This window comes from Somniosus microcephalus, chromosome 1, assembly GCF_052327205.1.
Source record: "Somniosus microcephalus isolate GS21.2 chromosome 1, FLI_Smic_1.0, whole genome shotgun sequence".
NCBI lineage: Eukaryota > Metazoa > Chordata > Chondrichthyes > Squaliformes > Somniosidae > Somniosus > Somniosus microcephalus.
In genome coordinates this window covers 460,982,963-460,999,660 of record NC_140987.1, presented here as the reverse complement: position 1 = coordinate 460,999,660, position 16,698 = coordinate 460,982,963, and the positions used below count along the sequence as shown (strand labels likewise).

The following is a 16,698-nucleotide window of genomic DNA, read 5'->3' as shown; positions in this document are numbered from 1 at the left end:
TTCAATTGAAGAACTTGAAAATGTTGAACAGTCCACACAAGCAGAGCCTTTTCCAGGGGATCTGCCCCTACCTCACCCGCTCTCCGACCCCCGATACAGGCTCAGTGTGTGGGTAATGTGCGGTGTAAAGGGATCGCTAAATTCTTATGCTTTTGATCAACTAGCCAGCAATTTAAAAAAAAAACACAAAACATTAAGAGGAAACACTCCCAACGCATTCAGAAAATCAATTTAATTGTATTGAAGCCAACAGCAAAAAAAAAATTCAGTCAACAGTACAAGAGTTTGATAGAATCACGGGTCGGTGCGAAATCCTGTCACAATATCAGAGCTATTTATTTACAGGGTACAGCCGAGGGAAAGGGTTGGATTTCAGGCTTTATAAAAAGACTCCATTTACAAAAGGATTTCCTCGGTGGGGTGTGTGTGTGCTAGGTGTAAGGATCTCCACACACAGGCTGGACAAAGCAGCACTGACACTTTCCAAGCTGCTCCTTCCTGCTGTTTAATCCAAGCCCCGCTAACCGACAATTCCAAAATAAAGTCTGGAGAGTAAATGTGTGGATGTGTTCCCAGCTGGAGCCAGAGCGGGTTTAGAAGTGGTCTGGAGTGAAGCGGATCTGATTCTCTACCAACATGAACCGGGTGTTAAATCAAGGCTCGACCTGACTCTGAAGTGAAGTGATGTGAGGTGAGGCGAGCTGAGTTCCTCTTGCTGCCCCACTCTGTCCAGGCTCGGACTCTGGGTTCAGGCTGGGTTTACACACTAAGGGCAGCGCCGCTTTGCACCAGTGCTCCAGTTACAGTGCGGACACAGCCTGCGATGGGATGCTCATTATCCTGCAGTTATTCCCAGGCAATCCCCGATTCATCCTGTATCCATTCCCAGGCGTCACGTAACGGATTAGAAATGTTGTTTGTGGTTACACAAATAACTCCTACAGTTTATAAAGTCTGTCAATTTGAATTAGAATTTCTCTGTAAATGCACCGTGATCATCAGTCAACACTGGCCAATAACACAGGTGCTCTGCACCACCACAGAAATAGTGACTGTAAGCTGCCTGTATCCTTTATATATTATTAAACACAATCCTGTAATATACAGGAACGCACTTAAGCTATAACCAGTTTATAAAAAGGAGAGCTGAATATGTACACACACTGTACTTAGAGGGGCAACTGGGCACAGGCAGGTCGCATGCATTAGATGCGATGTCATGACAGAGGCCACCTCCTATACAACGATTCAGCACAGCACAATGTTAATGGGGGCAGTGGGGAGTAGTTTAACACAGCAACACATAAATAGACCAGCAAGAGCCTGGACCCTGCTCTAAAACCCGAGTTATACCTGGAAAGGCAAGAACGCCGCTTAAGGTCCAGCGATTGGTGCAGGAGAAGGGAAGGACAGGTTCTGTCCTGTTACAACAACACAGGAAATATAAAAGGAGTTCTTGAGGTTCAGTCAAGTACTGCCCCGAGAATGAGCAGCCGTGTGCCAGGGCAGGAGTCGAATGGCACTCTGCTGATTGGACTACACAGGAACGCTTATTCATCGAAAATGAAGAACTCATTTGCCTGATCCTGCCGGAGTTGCGAACAGATCTTAGCACCGATTGCCACAGCAGAGCGAGGTATGTGTTGGAGGCTGCACCATCTCAGGTGTCTCTCCCCAGACCTGTGCGTGTTCCCCCCCTCCCTCCCTCCCTCTCTAGTCCTTCCCCAGCAGTGTCAGCTCCACTGTTGCTCAGTCGCCTGCTCGTCCACAGAAATCAACAGTCAGAAAACCAGAAAAGCAGCCCAATGTGACTGAGAATTTCTGAAGAATCCTTGCAGCGTGGCCTTTGCTCCAGTGCGCGTCGAGAAGGCAGGACGCCGGGAGCCTCAGTGATTGCTCTCGTCCCATGCAGATTCGTTTAACTGCTTCAACACTTTCCGGATCATTTTTTCTAATTCTTTCCTGGATTTCTGCTCCTCCTCCAGGCTTTGTTTCATCCGTTTATTTTCCTACAAAAAGACAACAGCTCATCACAACTTGCCCGGGACTCTGACCCCTGGCTCACAGGGTTATGCCATCTGTACCAGAAAGTGTCTGTTCCATTGTGATCCTGACCTGTTTCAGCTCCTGGACCTCGTCTTTCAATGCATACACGGTGTCGACCAGACTCCTGGCAAGTAGCATAAACAATTATTAGGTCATTCAGAGAAATGATCGCGGAGCCACAAAGTTTAAAACAGTGATGAATATTTCCCTTGGACATTTAGCAGAGTTGTGTAAATCTCAGAGAACAAGGCAGAGGCCACTCTCCCCAGAATCAGAACAGGAACAATGAGCTTGACCAGAGCAGGCCTAAACACGCCACAACTTCAATCCCAGTGTCCCCTCTCTCGGTGAGCACGGAGCTGAAATGCGAGGTACAGTATGTGTCACTCTGACTCTGAACAAGGTGATCCTCCTTCATTCCTTTCATACTCGTAAAATCACTAATTATTCCCCTTTTAAGTTGACCAATCTTTTTTGATACTTCATCATCTCAATCCCCCTTTCTGCTATTCTTCCATATCTTATATCGCTAACAGTTTCCCCTGTATTATCCCTGTATATATATTGTAGGTCTCATTTTCAAAGCCTATTTCTGCTCTAACCTCTCGGAATCCTTGCCTTTGACACAGCTTCTCTGCTCCTTATCAGAATGGATTTAACCTGCAACTAATCCACCTCATATTCAAGTATCTCCCACAGCTAATCTTCCATTTAGAAACCTCGGCTCCCATTTGCCTTTTCTTGTCTCCTTTCCACTCCCACATGTATGTGCCCGTGCCCTGCATCGCTCTGTCTCTCCACACTGCGGAGCTTTAACTCGAACACTGAACCATCTGCAAACAGGAAGCTGAAACGTAAAGAATAATCAGCTACATTCTCATCCCTCCGTGGCCTCGCCCCTCCCCATCTCTCTAATCTCCTCCAGCCCCACAACCCCACGAGATCTCTGAGCTCCTCCAATTCTGGCCTCTTGCACATCCCCGATTTCCATCGCTGCACCATTGGCGGCCGTGCCTTCAGCTGCCTGGGCCCCAAGCTCTGGAATTCCCTCCCTAAACCTCTCCGTCTCTTTTTCCTCCTTTAAGACGCTCCTTAAAACCTGCCTCTTTGACCAAGCTTTTGGTCACCTGGCCTAATATCTCTTTATGTGGCTCGGTGTCAATTTTTGTTTGATAATCGCTCCTGTCGCGTGCCTTGTGACCAATGTTCCCTTTCGTTTTCTTGGGTGTGTGGCCCCTTTAAGGGGCTACGCGGCCCATTCGAAACACCGCAGATGCACAGTTTTTCCCATTTAAAGCGAGCTGGCTGCGCGGGAGCTGCAGAGTACCGTGCAGCTTAAAGGGAACATTGCTTGGGACATTTTACTACGTTAAAGGCGCTATATAAATACAAGTTGCTGCTGACAAGTTGCTGCTGTTAAAACATCACCCTTTGTGCAGACAACACTTTTGTTCTGTGAGCGTTAAAATCAGGACCTGAGGTTGCGTGGCCAACACTAACAAGAATCTCTCTCTCTTCCTCCCCAGCTCCCGGGTGTCATCAATAAAACAGTAGCCTGTTCCCAGACACTGGGACTGACGTCCGTCCACTGTCAGCACAGATACAGGCCGACGCTGGTGGACCCGTTTCACCCACTCGCCTCTTGCATTTTACACTCTTTAATAGGCATTTTGTGCCAATACAAAGGGAAACATGAAGTAATTTGACAAAACTACTTTTAAGGAGAAAGTTGACATTGAAATGAATTGCGAGTGTGAAAGGAAAGGCCTCTTACTTTTCCTCAATCACGGTTTGCCCATTACTCTTTGTTTCTTCCACAATTATTTTCTCCTCTTCCGGAAGCAAAACTTGTGGCGCCGATTCTTTCCGACAAACTGTAAGTGCAGGATAGAAGTTTAAAATTCTCTCGAGTTTATCCCGTGAGAAAAACTTGGAAATATAGTGAACAGCGAGGAGGATAGTGATAGACTTCAAGGGGACACAGACAGGCTGGTGGAATGGGCGGACACACGGCAGATGAAATTTAATGCAGAAAAGTGCGAAGTGAAACATTTTGGTAGGAAGAACGAGGAGAGGAAATATAAACTAAAGGGTACAATCCTAAAGGGGGTGCAGGAACAGAGAGACCTGGGGGTATATGTGCACAAATTGTTGAAGGTGGCAGGGCAGGTTGAAAAAGCAGTTAAAAAACCACACGGGATCCTGGGCTTCATAAATAGAGGCATGGAGTACAAAAGTAAGGAAGTTATGATGAACCTGTATAAAACACTGAAATAACAACAGAAAATGCTGGAAATACTCAGCAGGCCAGGCAGCATCCGTGGAGAGAGAAACAGAGTTAACGTTTCAGGTCTGGGACCCTTCATCAGAACTGGAAAAAGCTGGAGATGTAACCGATATTAAACAGGTGCAGAGACAGGGGGGGTGCGGTTTAGGAGGGGAGGAAGGAGTAGAAAGAACATCCTGTACTTTTGTAAGAGGCAGGAAAGATAAAATGTTGCAAATGGGAGTGGCAAAATAATACTGCATGATAAATGGGGGCAGGGGTTATAGTTTGAAATTGTTGAACTCAATGTTGAGTCCGGCAGGCTGCAAAGTGCCCAATCGAAAGATGAGGTGCTGTTCCTCGAGCTTACGTTGAGCTGTATTGGAACAATGCAATAGGCCGAGGACAGAGATCAGAGTGGGAGTGAAGCGGAGAATTAAAGTGACAGGCGACCGGAAGCTCAGGGTCACCCTTACGGACTGAACGGAGGTGTTCCGTAAAGCGGTCGCCCAATCTGCGTTTGGTCTCCCCAATGTAGAGGAGACCGCATCGTGAGCAGCGAATACAGTATATTAAATTGCGAGAAGTACAAGTAAATCACTGTTTCACCTGGAAGGGGTGTTTGGGGCCCTGGAGAGTGGGAAGGGAGGAGGTAAAAGGGCAGGTGTTGCATCTCCTGCGCTTGCACAGGCAGGTGCCGGGCGAAGGGGAAGGGCTGTTGGGGGTGATTGAGGAGTGGACCAGGGTGTCTCGGAGTGAGCGGTGCCTTCGGAATGCTGAAAGGGGAGGTGAGGGGAAGATGTGTTTGGTGGTGGGATCACGTTGGAGGTGGCAGAAATGGCGGAGGATGATCCGTTGAATGTGGAGGCTGGTGGGGTGAAAGGTGAGGACAAGGGGAACCCTATCATGGTTCCGGGAGAGAGGGGAAGGGGTGAGAGCAGAAGTGCGGGAAATGGAACGGACACGGTCAAGGGCCGTGTCAACCCTGTCTCTGCACCTGTTTAATATCTGTTACATCTCCAGCTTTTTCCAGTTCTGATGAAGGGTCCCAGACCTGAAACGTTAACTCTGTTTCTCTCTCCACGGATGCTGCCTAGCCTGCTGAGTATTTCCAGCATTTTCTGTTGTTATTTCAGATTTCCAGCATCCGCAGAATTTTGCTACTTTATAAAACACTGGTCCGGCCTCAATATCTCCTTCTGTGGCTCGGTGTCTTGGGACAGTTTACTACGTTCAATGTGCTATAGTTATTGATTTTTGGGGACGCAATACCCTCAGGGGACACGGTGCGGTCTAAACCTTTATGCTGGGAGTTGCAGACTTGCGGCGAGTGTTATGCGGAACACGGTTTGAACAGTGCGTTTGTGTTTGTTTATTCTGACTAATTACGGTCAGTAATATGACAGAGTCACGAACTGTAAGAGGGTTTGAATGAGACTACAGGCCTTTGCAAAGTGAAGTAAGCTGGACAATATTTAGCTTTCCTTTGTGATCCTGTTCGTCTTCCAATGTAGTTCAGAGCTTTAGTTTCAGAATAGTAGAATGGGTTTTGTTTCCCACATGTTGCTGGCCAGACACCTGCCCTAATATCTCATGTGGCTCGGCATCAAATGTTGTCTGACAATCACTCCCGTGAAGCACCTTCGTAGAATCATAGAAATTTACAGCACAGGAGGCCATTCGGCCCATCGTGTCTGTGCCAGATGTAAAAGAGCTCTCCAGCCTTATCCCACTTTCCAGCTCTTGGTCCGTAGCCCTGTGGGTTACGGCACCTCAAGTGCAGATGTTTTACTATGTTAAAGGTGCTATATACAAGTTATTGTTGTTGTGTTTGACAAGTGGGACCTGTGTGCTGAAGGTCACATTCTCTGCTCCAGTAAGTAGGTCAGATTCAGGAATCGAGTTTGTGCGACTAATGTTTTGCTGAATCTCAGAACAAGCGTGAAGCCACAGCCCTGTTGAGTGACAATGTGTGTGTCCAGGCAGCAGGCAGCTTGGCTCTCCTGCCAAATAGAGCCTTGTGCATCCCCCACAGCCCAGGCAGACGGGTCACAATCAGGCTCATATTTCTCAAGTGCTGGTTTGTCCTTTTTGTTAATAATGTGGGCCTGGGGGTTTGGAAAGGGCTGTTCTTAGTGCCGCTGTTTCACTGATGGAAAAATGTGAACTACAGCACCAAGATTGGTTAGTATCAGCAGCTTGCAATATCGAGAATTCCTGGGAACTGGGATTTACACCTTATACATGTCCCATAAAATCAAAAGACAAGGACACCTTGCTGTAAACTTACACGGTAACAGTTTCAGGTTCTAGATCTTCGGCCCATCTACCCCTCCTATCCACAGTTCCCTTCGGCCCATCTACCCCTCCTATCCACAGTTCCCTTCGGCCCATCTACCCCTCCTATCCACTGTTCCCTTCGGCCCATCTACCCCTCCTATCCACTGTTCCCTTCGGCCCATCTACTCCTCCTATCCACTGTTCCCTTCGGCCCATCTACCCCGCCTATCCACTGTTCCCTTCGGCCCATCTACCCCTCCTATCCACTGTTCCCTTCGGCCCATCTACCCCTCCTATCCACTGTTCCCTTCGGCCCATCTACCCCTCCTATCCACTGTTCCCTTCAGCCCATCTACCCCTCCTATCCACTGTTCCCTTCGGCCCATCTACTCCTCCTATCCACTGTTCCCTTCGGCCCATCTAACCCTCCTATCCACTGTTCCCTTCGGCCCATCTACCCCTCCTATCCACTGTTCCCTTCGGCCCATCTAACCCTCCTATCCACTGTTCCCTTCAGCCCATCTACCCCGCCTATCCACTGTTCCCTTCGGCCCATCTACCCCTCCTATCCACACATTCCCTTCGGCCCATCTACCCCGCCTATCCACTGTTCCCTTCGGCCCATCTAACCCTCCTATCCACAGCGGTCCTTGGTACATTTCTAATAACCCTGAAAGCATTTGTTGACAAGAACCTGTCTGGTTCCTTCTTGAAACTTTTAATGGGTTTCATGCTCCACCCCACCCCCCCCGCCCCATCCCCCCCACCCCGCCCCACCCACCCCGCCCCACCCCCCCGCCCACCCCCGCCCCACCCCCCCGCCCCTCGCCCCCCCGCCCCACCCCACCCCCGCCCCCCCCCACCCCCGCCCCCCCGCCCCACCCCACCCCCGCCCCCCCCGACCCCCGCCCCCCCCGCCCCCCACCCGCCCCCCGCCCCACCCGCCCCCCACCCGCCCCCCGCCCCACCCGCCCCACCCCCCCGCCCCGCCCCCGCCCCACCGTGTCAGTAATCTGTTCCGCAAACTCACCGCCCTTTTAGTAAAAAAGTTCCTCCTGCATTTGCTATTTTTTTTTGTTGTCCTTAATTTGGAAACATGACCCCTTGGGCTTAAATTCAGTGCATGGCAGAACGGTTTACTTGGATCCAATTTGTCCAAAATCTTTCATAATTGAAATAATTTCTATTATATCCTCTCTCAGTCTTCCCTTTTCAAGAGAGAAAAGACCTTGCTTTTGTTCCCAGCTGAAATATGGAATAGGGACTAACCGGGTGACTACAATGGGTCAGATTTTACTGAAGTATGTCATCTAACAGCGTCTGCCCTCAGCCAGGCTAGCCCCTGCGTCCCTCAGCTCAAAACATTTTGCCCACCAAGTTGCTGAAAGTGTGATCTGATAATGGGGCAGCGAGGGAAACCGGGCATCTGGGACCCGAGTGAATAGGGCAACCAACAGGGTATCTCCATAACGGGATATGGGAATCATGCAAGCATATCAGTGCACATACCTGGTGGAAGGGACTTTGTGCATCTGAGGCCTGTCACCCATTGCATCTGTGATACTCCAAATCCCACCTTCATCAGCGGCCTCTGAACGAAACTGGTCACTTTTTGGGAATACGCATACAAAGGTGCGCAACAGGCTGACTAACAAGAGAGTGGAGAAACTGGTGGCTATCCGGGCGAACCTACAACTTATTGAGCCAGATACAGAAGTGTCCACCACACAGCTAGACAGTGACACAGAGGAGGAAATGGACACGTCAGAGCCAGAGAATCAGGAGGAGCAATGAGGAGTAGAAGACTCAGAAGACTCTTGAGTAGAAGACTCAAAGGGACAAAATAAGGACAAATTACAGGCTAAATAAGCTGACGCTCTTTTTAGATGGGTCTTTTTTGTGGGGGTTCAATAAAGTTCAAAATTATAACCTAAATAAAGTTTTGAAATGATAGCAAAATACTGCGGATGCTGGAAATCCGAAATAACAACGGAAGACGCTGGAAAAGCTCAGCAGGCCAGGGCAGCGTCCGTGGAGAGAGAAAGAGTTAACGTTTCAGGTTCTGACGAAAGGTCTTCGACCTGAAACGTTGACTCCGTTTCGCTCTCCACGGATGTTGCCTGGCCTGCTGGGTTTTTCCAGCGTCTTCTTGTTGTTATTAAAGTTTTGAAAGCCTGTTTTTATTTGTATGGAACAGTATGTCTATTTTGACGACAAAGATAATAAGGGTCAGAGACAAAAACCATCAGTGTGCAAAAAAACTCAAAATTCCAATGGAAAGTTTCCTCTTTTAAAAATTCCCGGAATTTTGTAGCCCTACCTGTAACTATGATTAATTTGAAGATAGCGAGGTTTCATACGCTAAATATTGACTATTATGTAGCAAGTGTGGAATATTTATCAGAATTTGTGAAATGGAGCACGCTGGGATTGTATTAAGGAAGGTCGAGACTTCACTTCGGGTGAGCTGGAAGATTTATACAAAGTCTAGCGTCGGTATGAAGCAATTTCAGCTTTGCAAAAACACTAAACTTCAGTGCAAATCTGGAGCCAGAGCTGGCCTCGATTCAGGAGTGAAAGAGAGAGTGTCCAGGAGTAGGCAGTCTTCACACGGAGTGTTAATCCAGCACGCTGTGAAACCCAGGTGGCAGTGTGCTCAACGTTCTGTAATTGCCTAAACTGAATGTTAATGTTTCGGGAGCAGAGATGCTCTCCCCTCGCTCCTCTCTCTGACACAGTTCCATTTCTAACCTAGGTGTCCTTGTGCACCAGTCGCTGAAGGTAAGCATGCAGGTGCAGCAGGCGGTTAAGAAGGCAAATGGTATGTTGGCCTTCGTAGCGAGAGGGTTTGAGTACATAGAAACATAGAAGATAGGAGCAGGAGTAGGCCATTCGAGCCTGCTGCGCCATTGAATGAGATCATGGCTGATCATACAAATTCAGTACCCTGTCACTGCCTTCTCCCCATGTCCCTTGATCCCTTTAGCCTTAAGAAATATATCCAACTCTTTCTTGAATATATTTAATGAACTGGCCTCAACTGCCTTCTGTGGCAGAGAATTCCACAGGTTCACCACTCTCTGGGTGAAGAAATTCCTCCTCATTTCAGTCCTAAATGGCTTACCCCTTATCCTTAGACTATGACCCCTGGTTCTGGACTCCCCGGCCATCAGAAACATCCTTCCTGCATCTAGTCTGTCCAGGCCTGACAGAATTTTATAGGTTTCGATGAGATCCCCTCGTAATCTTCTAAACTCCAGTGAGTATAAGCCCAATCGACACAATCTCTCCTCATACGTCATTCCTGCCATCCCAGGTATCGGCCTGGTGGATCTTCGCTGCACTCCTTCCATGGCAAGAACGTACTTCCTCAGGTAAGGCGACCAAAACTGCACACAATACTCAAGGTGCGGTCTCACCAAGGCCCTGTACAACTGCAGCAAGACATCCTTGTTCCTGTACTCAAACCCTCTCGCTACATAAGAACATAAGAAATAGGAGCAGGAGTAGGCCAATCGGCCCCTCGAGCCTGCTCCGCCATTCAATAAGATCATGGCTGATCTGATCCTAACCGCCAATCTACTATCACAGAACCATCTCCTGAATCTAACAGAATTAGACACACGAAATAGGAGCAGGATCAGGCTACACGGCCCCTGGGCCCGCTCCGCTACCCACAGGGCCATGTCCGATCCGAACCAAGACTCATGTCCAAATTCCTGCCCACTCCCCGTAACCCTTAATTCCCTTTACTTCTAGGAAACTGTCTATTTCTGTTTTAAATTTATGTAATGATGTAGCTTCTACAGCTTTTTGGGGCAGCATATTCCATGGACATACCACCCTCTGAGTGAAGTAGTTCCTCCTCATCTCAGTTTTGAAAGAGCAGCCCCTTATTCTAAGACTATGCCCCCTAGTTCTAGTTTCACCCATCATCGGGAACATCCTCCCCGCATCCACCCGATCCAACCCCTTCACAATCTTATATGTTTCAATAAGATCGCCTTTCATTCTTCTGAACTCCAATGAGTAGAGTCCCAATCTACTCAACCTCTCCTCACATGTCCATCCCCTCATCCCCGGGATTAACCGAGTGAACCTTCTTTGTACTGACTCGAGAGCAAGTATGTCTTTTCTTAAGTATGGACACCAAAACTGTATGCAGTATTCCAGGTGCGGTCTCACCAATACCTTGTACAACTGAAGCAATACCTCCCTATTTTTATATTCTATCCCCCTAGCAATGAAAGCCAACATTCCATTGGCCTTCTTAATCACTTGCTGCACCTGCATACTAACCTTTTGAGTTTCGTGCACCAGGACCCCCAGATCCCTTTGTACTTCAGTACTTTCCAGTTTCTTGCCATTAAGATAATAACTTGCTCTACGATTTTTCCTGCCAAAGTGCATAACCTCACACTTTCCAGTATTGTATTCCATCTGCCAAATCTCTGCCCACTTACTTAGCCTGTCTATGTCGCCTTGCAGGTTTTTTATGTCCTCCTCACTCACTACTTTCCCTCCCATCTTTGTATCATCTGCAAACTTTGATATGTTACACTCGGTCCCCTCCTCCAAATCGTTAATATAGATTGTAAAGAGTTGGGGACCCAGCACTGACCCCTGCGGAACACCACCAGTTACTGATTGCCAGTCTGAGAATGAACCATTTATCCCAACTCTCTGCCTTCTGTTAGATAGCCAATCCTCTATCCATGCCAGAATATCACCCCCAATCCCGTGATTTTTTATCTTAAGCAATAATCTTTTGTGTGGCACCTTGTCAAATGCCTTTTGGAAGTCTAAATACACTACGTCCACTGGTTCTCCTTTATCCACCCTATATGTTACTTCCTCAAAGAACTCCAGCAAATTTGTCAAACATGACTTCCCCTTCATAAAACCATGCTGACTTTGTCCTATTAAATTATGATTATCCAAATGTCCTGTTACTGTCTCCTTAATAATGGACTCCAAAATTTTACCTACCACAGATGTTAGGCTAACCGGTCTATAGTTTCCAGCCTTCTGTCTACTGCCCTTTCTAAATAAGGGTGTTACATTAGCAGTTTTCCAGTCTGCCGGGACCTTTGCTGAGTCCAGGGAGTTTTGGAAAATTATTACCAATGCATCCACAATCCCTACCGTCACTTCCCTCAAGACCCTAGGATGTAAGCCATCAGGTCCAGGTGATTTATCCGCCTTGAGTCCCATTATTTTACCGAGTACCACTTCCTTAGTGATTTTGATCGTGTTTAGCTCCTCCCCCCCATAGCCCCCTGTTTGTCCAGTGTTGGGATATTCTTAGTGTCCTCTACTGTAAAGGCCAACATACCATTTGCCTTCTTAACCACCTGCTGCACCTGCATGCTTACCTTCAGCGACTGGTGCACACGAACACCCAGGTCTCTTTGCACTTCCCCTTCTCCCAATCTATTGCCATTCAAATAATAATCTGCCTTCCTGTTTTTGCCACCAAAGTGGATAACCTCACATTTATCCACATTATAGTGCATTTGCCATGTTTCTGCCCAATCACCCAACCTGTCCAAATCGTACTGGAGTTTCACGACATCCTCCTCACAGCATACCCTCCCACCCAGCTTTGTGTCGTCTGCAAATTTGGAGATATTACATCCAATTCCCTCGTCCAGATCATTAATATATATTGTGAACAGCTGGGGTCCTAGGACCGATCCTTGCGGTATCCCACTAGTCATTGCCTGCCACTCGGAAAATGACCCGTTTATTCCAACTCTTTGCTTTCTGTCCGCCAACCAGTTCTCCATCCAAGTCAATACCTTGCCCCTAATCCCATGTGCCTTAATTTTGCACGCTAATCTCTTATGCGGGACCTTATCGAAAGCCTTCTAAAAGTCCAAATACACCACATCCACTGGTTCTCCCTTATCTATTTTACCAGTTACATCCTCAAAAAATTCAAGTAGATTAGTCAAGCATGATTTACCTTTTGTAAATCCATGTTGACTTCGTCCGATCCTGTCACTGCTTTCCAAGTGCTCTGCTATTACATCTTTTATAATGGACTCTAGCATTTTCCCCACTACCGATGTCAGGCTTACCGGTCTATAATTCCCCGCTTTTTCTCTACCACCTTTTTTGAATAGTGGGGTAACATTAGCTACCCTCCAATCCATGGGTACTGTTCCAGAGTCTATCGAGTTCTGGAAGATGACCAGCAATGCATCTACTATTTCTAGGGCCACTTCCTTAAGTACCCTGGGATGTAGATTATCAGGCCCTGGGGATTTATCGGCCTTCAGTCCCGTCAAATTTCCTAACACCATTTCCCTAAAAATACTGATTTCTTTCAGTTCCACCCTTTCATCAGACCCTATGTTCCCCGGCATCTCTGGGAGGTTATTTGTGTCCTCCTTTGTGAAGACAGAACCAAAATATGTATTTAGTTGGTCTGCCATTTCTTTGTTCCCCATTATAAATTCCCCTGATTCTGACTGCAAGGGACCTACGCTTGACTTCACCAATCTTTTTCTCTTCACATATCTATAAAAGCTTTTAGTCAGTTTTTACGATCCCAGCAAGCTTACTCTCATATTCTATTTTCCCTTTCTTAATTAATCCCTTTGTCCTCCTTTGTTGAATCCTAAACTGCTCCCAATCCTCAGGATTATTGCTTTTTCTCGCCAATTTATATGTCCTCTCCTTGGATCTTATGCTATCCCTAATTTCCCTTGTTAGCCACGGTAGAGTCACCTTTTTTGTTCTATTTTTATGCCAAACTGGGATGAACAAATTCTGTAGCTCATCCATTCGGTCTTTGAATGCTTGCCATTGCCTATCCACCATCAACCCTTTGAGTGCCATTCCCCAATCAATCCTACCCAACTCGCTCCTCAGACCATCGTAGTTTCCTTTATTTAAATTGAGGACCCTAGTTTCTGAGTCAACTACTTCATTCTCCATCTTAATGAAGAATTCGATCATATTATGATCGCTTCCGACCCAAGGGGCCTCGTACAACAAGATTGCTAATTAATCCTTTCTCGTTACATAATACCCAGTCTAAGATGGCCTGATCTCTGGTTGGTTCCTCGACATATTGGTCCAGGAAACCATCCCGTAAACACTCCAGGAATTCCTCCTCCACAGTATTGTTACTAATTTGGTTGGCCCAATCTATATGTAGATTAAAGTCACCCATGATGACTACTGTGCCCTTATTGCACGCTTCTTTAATTTCCCTTTTAATGCCATCCCCAACCTCCGCCTTACTGTTTGGAGGTCTCTATACCACTAACGTTTTTTCCCCCTTAGTATTTCTCAATTCTACCCATACAGATTCCACCTCATCAGAGCTAATATCCTTCATTACAATTGTGTTAATCCCTTCTTTAACCAGTAATGCTAGCCCTCCTCCCTTTCCTTTTTGCCTATCTTTCCTGAATATCGAATACCCCTGGATGTTGAGTTCCCAGTCCTGGCCTTCCTTGAGCCACGTTTCCGTAATCCCAACCAAATCGTATTTGTTTACTTCTATTTGCGCAGCCAATTCATCCACCTTATTACAAATGCTCCTCGCATTAAGACACAAAGTCTTCAGGCTTGTTTTTTTAACGCTCTTAGACCTATTAGAATTATTATTTACTGTGGCCATGTTTGATTTAAACCGTTGATTTCTCTGACTGCCACTTTTGTTTTTCTCCTTCCTATCTTTTGCTTTTATCCTTGTTTCCCTTTCCTCTGTCTCCCTGCTCAGGCTCCCAACCCCCTGCCATTTTAGTTTAAACCCTCCCCCACAGCACTAGCAAACACTCCCCCTAGGACATCGGTCCCGGCCCTGCCCAGGTGCAGACCGTCCGGTTTGAACTGGTCCCACCTCCCCAGAACCGGTTCCAATGTCCCAGGAACTTGAATCCCTCCCCCGGCACCATTCCTCTAGCCACGTATTCATCTGAAGTATCCTTCTCTTTCTACTCTGACTAGCACGTGGCACTGGTAGCAATCCTGAGATTACTACCTTTGAGGTCCTGTTTTTTAATTTATCTCCTAACTCCTTATATTCCGCTTTTAGGACCTCACCCCGCTTTTTACCTATATCGTTGGTGCCTATATGCACCACAACAACTGGCTGTTCACCCTCCCCTTCCAAGATGTTCTGCAGCCGTTTGGAGACATCCTTGACCCTTGTACCAGGGAGGCAACACACCATCCTGGAGTCTCGTTTGCGGCCGCAGAAACGCCTATCTATTCCCCTTACAATAGAATCCCCTATTACTATAGCTCTACACCTCTTTTTCCTCCCATTCTGTGCAGCAGAGCCACACCTGGTGCCAGGAAGTTGGCTGCTGCTGCCTTCCTCTGATAAGCCATCCCCCCCAACAGTACCCAAAGTGGCGTATCTGTTGGAGAGGGGGATGGCCACAGGGGACCCCTGCACTACCTGCCTGCGCCTAGTACTCTGCCTGTTGGTCACCCGTTCCCTTTCTTCCTGTCCAACCTCTACCTGCGGTGTGTCCAACTCCGTAAACGTGCTATTCACGATGTCCTGAGCATCGTGAACGCTCCAGTATGCATCCAATCGTACAGGAACAAGGATGTCTTGCTGCAGTTGTACAGGGCCTTGGTGAGACCACACCTTGAGTATTGTGTGCAGTTTTGGTCGCCTTATCTGAGGAAAGATATTCTTGCCATGGAAGGAGTTCAGCGAAGGTTCACCAGGCTGATACCTGGGATGGCAGGAATGACGTATGAGGAGAGATTGGGTCGATTGGCTTGTACTCGCTGGAGTTTAGAAGAATGAGAGGGGATCTCATTGAAACTTATAAAATTCTGGCAGGACTGGACAGACCGAATGGCCTACTCCTGCTCCTATCTTCTATGTTTCTATGTAGGAGGGGAGCACTGTCCATACTTGTACCCCATGTACAGAACTCACCCTGAAACAGGAGACAGCTTCAATCAGTGTTCTGCTCAAACGCACACCAGTAACTCCGTGTAAATGCAACACTTACTGGCACCATGTCCATAGCTAGTGAGGAACTGAGGCAACGGGAGTCTTTGTTGCTGTTTGGCCTGGCCAAAAAAAAATGAGGAACCACTTACTGCTGTCAAATTATATTGGTATACCCCCCGAGGTTTACAGCAAGAAAGTTCTGGTCACCACATTACAGGAAGGATGTGATTGCACTAGAGAGGGTACAGAGGAGATTTACCAGGATGTTGCCTGGGTTGGGGAATTTTAGCTAGGAGGAAAGATTGGAGAGGCTGGGGTTGTTTTCTTTGGAACAGAGGAGGCTGAGGGGAGATTTAATTGAGGTGTATAAAATTACGAGGGGCCTAGATAGAGTGGATAGGAAGGACCTATTTCCCTTAGCAGAAGGGTCAATAACCAGGGTGCACAGATTTAAAGTAATTGGTCGGAGGATTAGAGGGGATTTGAGGGGAAATTTCTTCACCCAGAGGGTGGTGGGGGTCTGGAATGCACTGCCTGGAAGGGTGGTAGAGGCAGGAACCCTCACCACATTTAAAAAGTACTTGGAGATGCGCTTGAAGTGCCGTAACCCACAGGGCTACGGACCAAGAGCTGGAGAGCGGGATTAGGCTGGAGAGCGGGATTAGGCTGGAGAGCTCTTTTTCGGCCGGCACGGACACGATGGGCCGAATGGCCTCCTTCTGTGCTGTAAATTTCTATGATTCTATAAAGAATTGGTAAAATTCTGTATCCCTGCATCCCCCATTAATTACCATCATTGATAACATTCAGCGCTGCTTATGATATATAATTTTTGCAGCAGCGATGGTCTAACGATGGAACGAGTTCAATGGCTGAGTGGGTTTAAAGCCTCTTACATCACAGCTCCCAAGTGTAATTTTATTCACACTTCACATTTGTACTGTAATTAAAAACAAGTCATTCATAAGTTTTAAAAAAATGCATCAGTGCAACTAAAAAAAAAACACCCAACTCCGCAAAAACCAACTGCTTGGGCAACCCATAAATATAATTAGAAGTTATTAATCACTGCACGGCACTGTGTTGTCACTTGCCCGAACTATGAGTCTGTTGTAGGTTTGCACTCGTGCAGTAGGCCTCTATGACTTTAAGGATCTGGGCATCTTCTTCC

At 47.2% G+C, this 16,698-nt stretch overlaps 1 protein-coding gene across 1 annotated transcript in view; it reads right to left on the bottom strand.

Moving 5' to 3' along the window:
* Nucleotides 1–217: 217 nt before the first annotated feature.
* The window catches only part of arhgef6 (Rac/Cdc42 guanine nucleotide exchange factor (GEF) 6), a 250,895-nt gene continuing 234,414 nt past the window's right edge, over nucleotides 218–16,698 (bottom strand). The window contains 3 exon segments of the mRNA XM_086002290.1: nucleotides 218–2,009; nucleotides 2,116–2,170; nucleotides 3,821–3,920. Coding sequence (XP_085858416.1) covers nucleotides 1,887–2,009; nucleotides 2,116–2,170; nucleotides 3,821–3,920 — 278 coding nt within the window. The 3' untranslated portion in view covers nucleotides 218–1,886.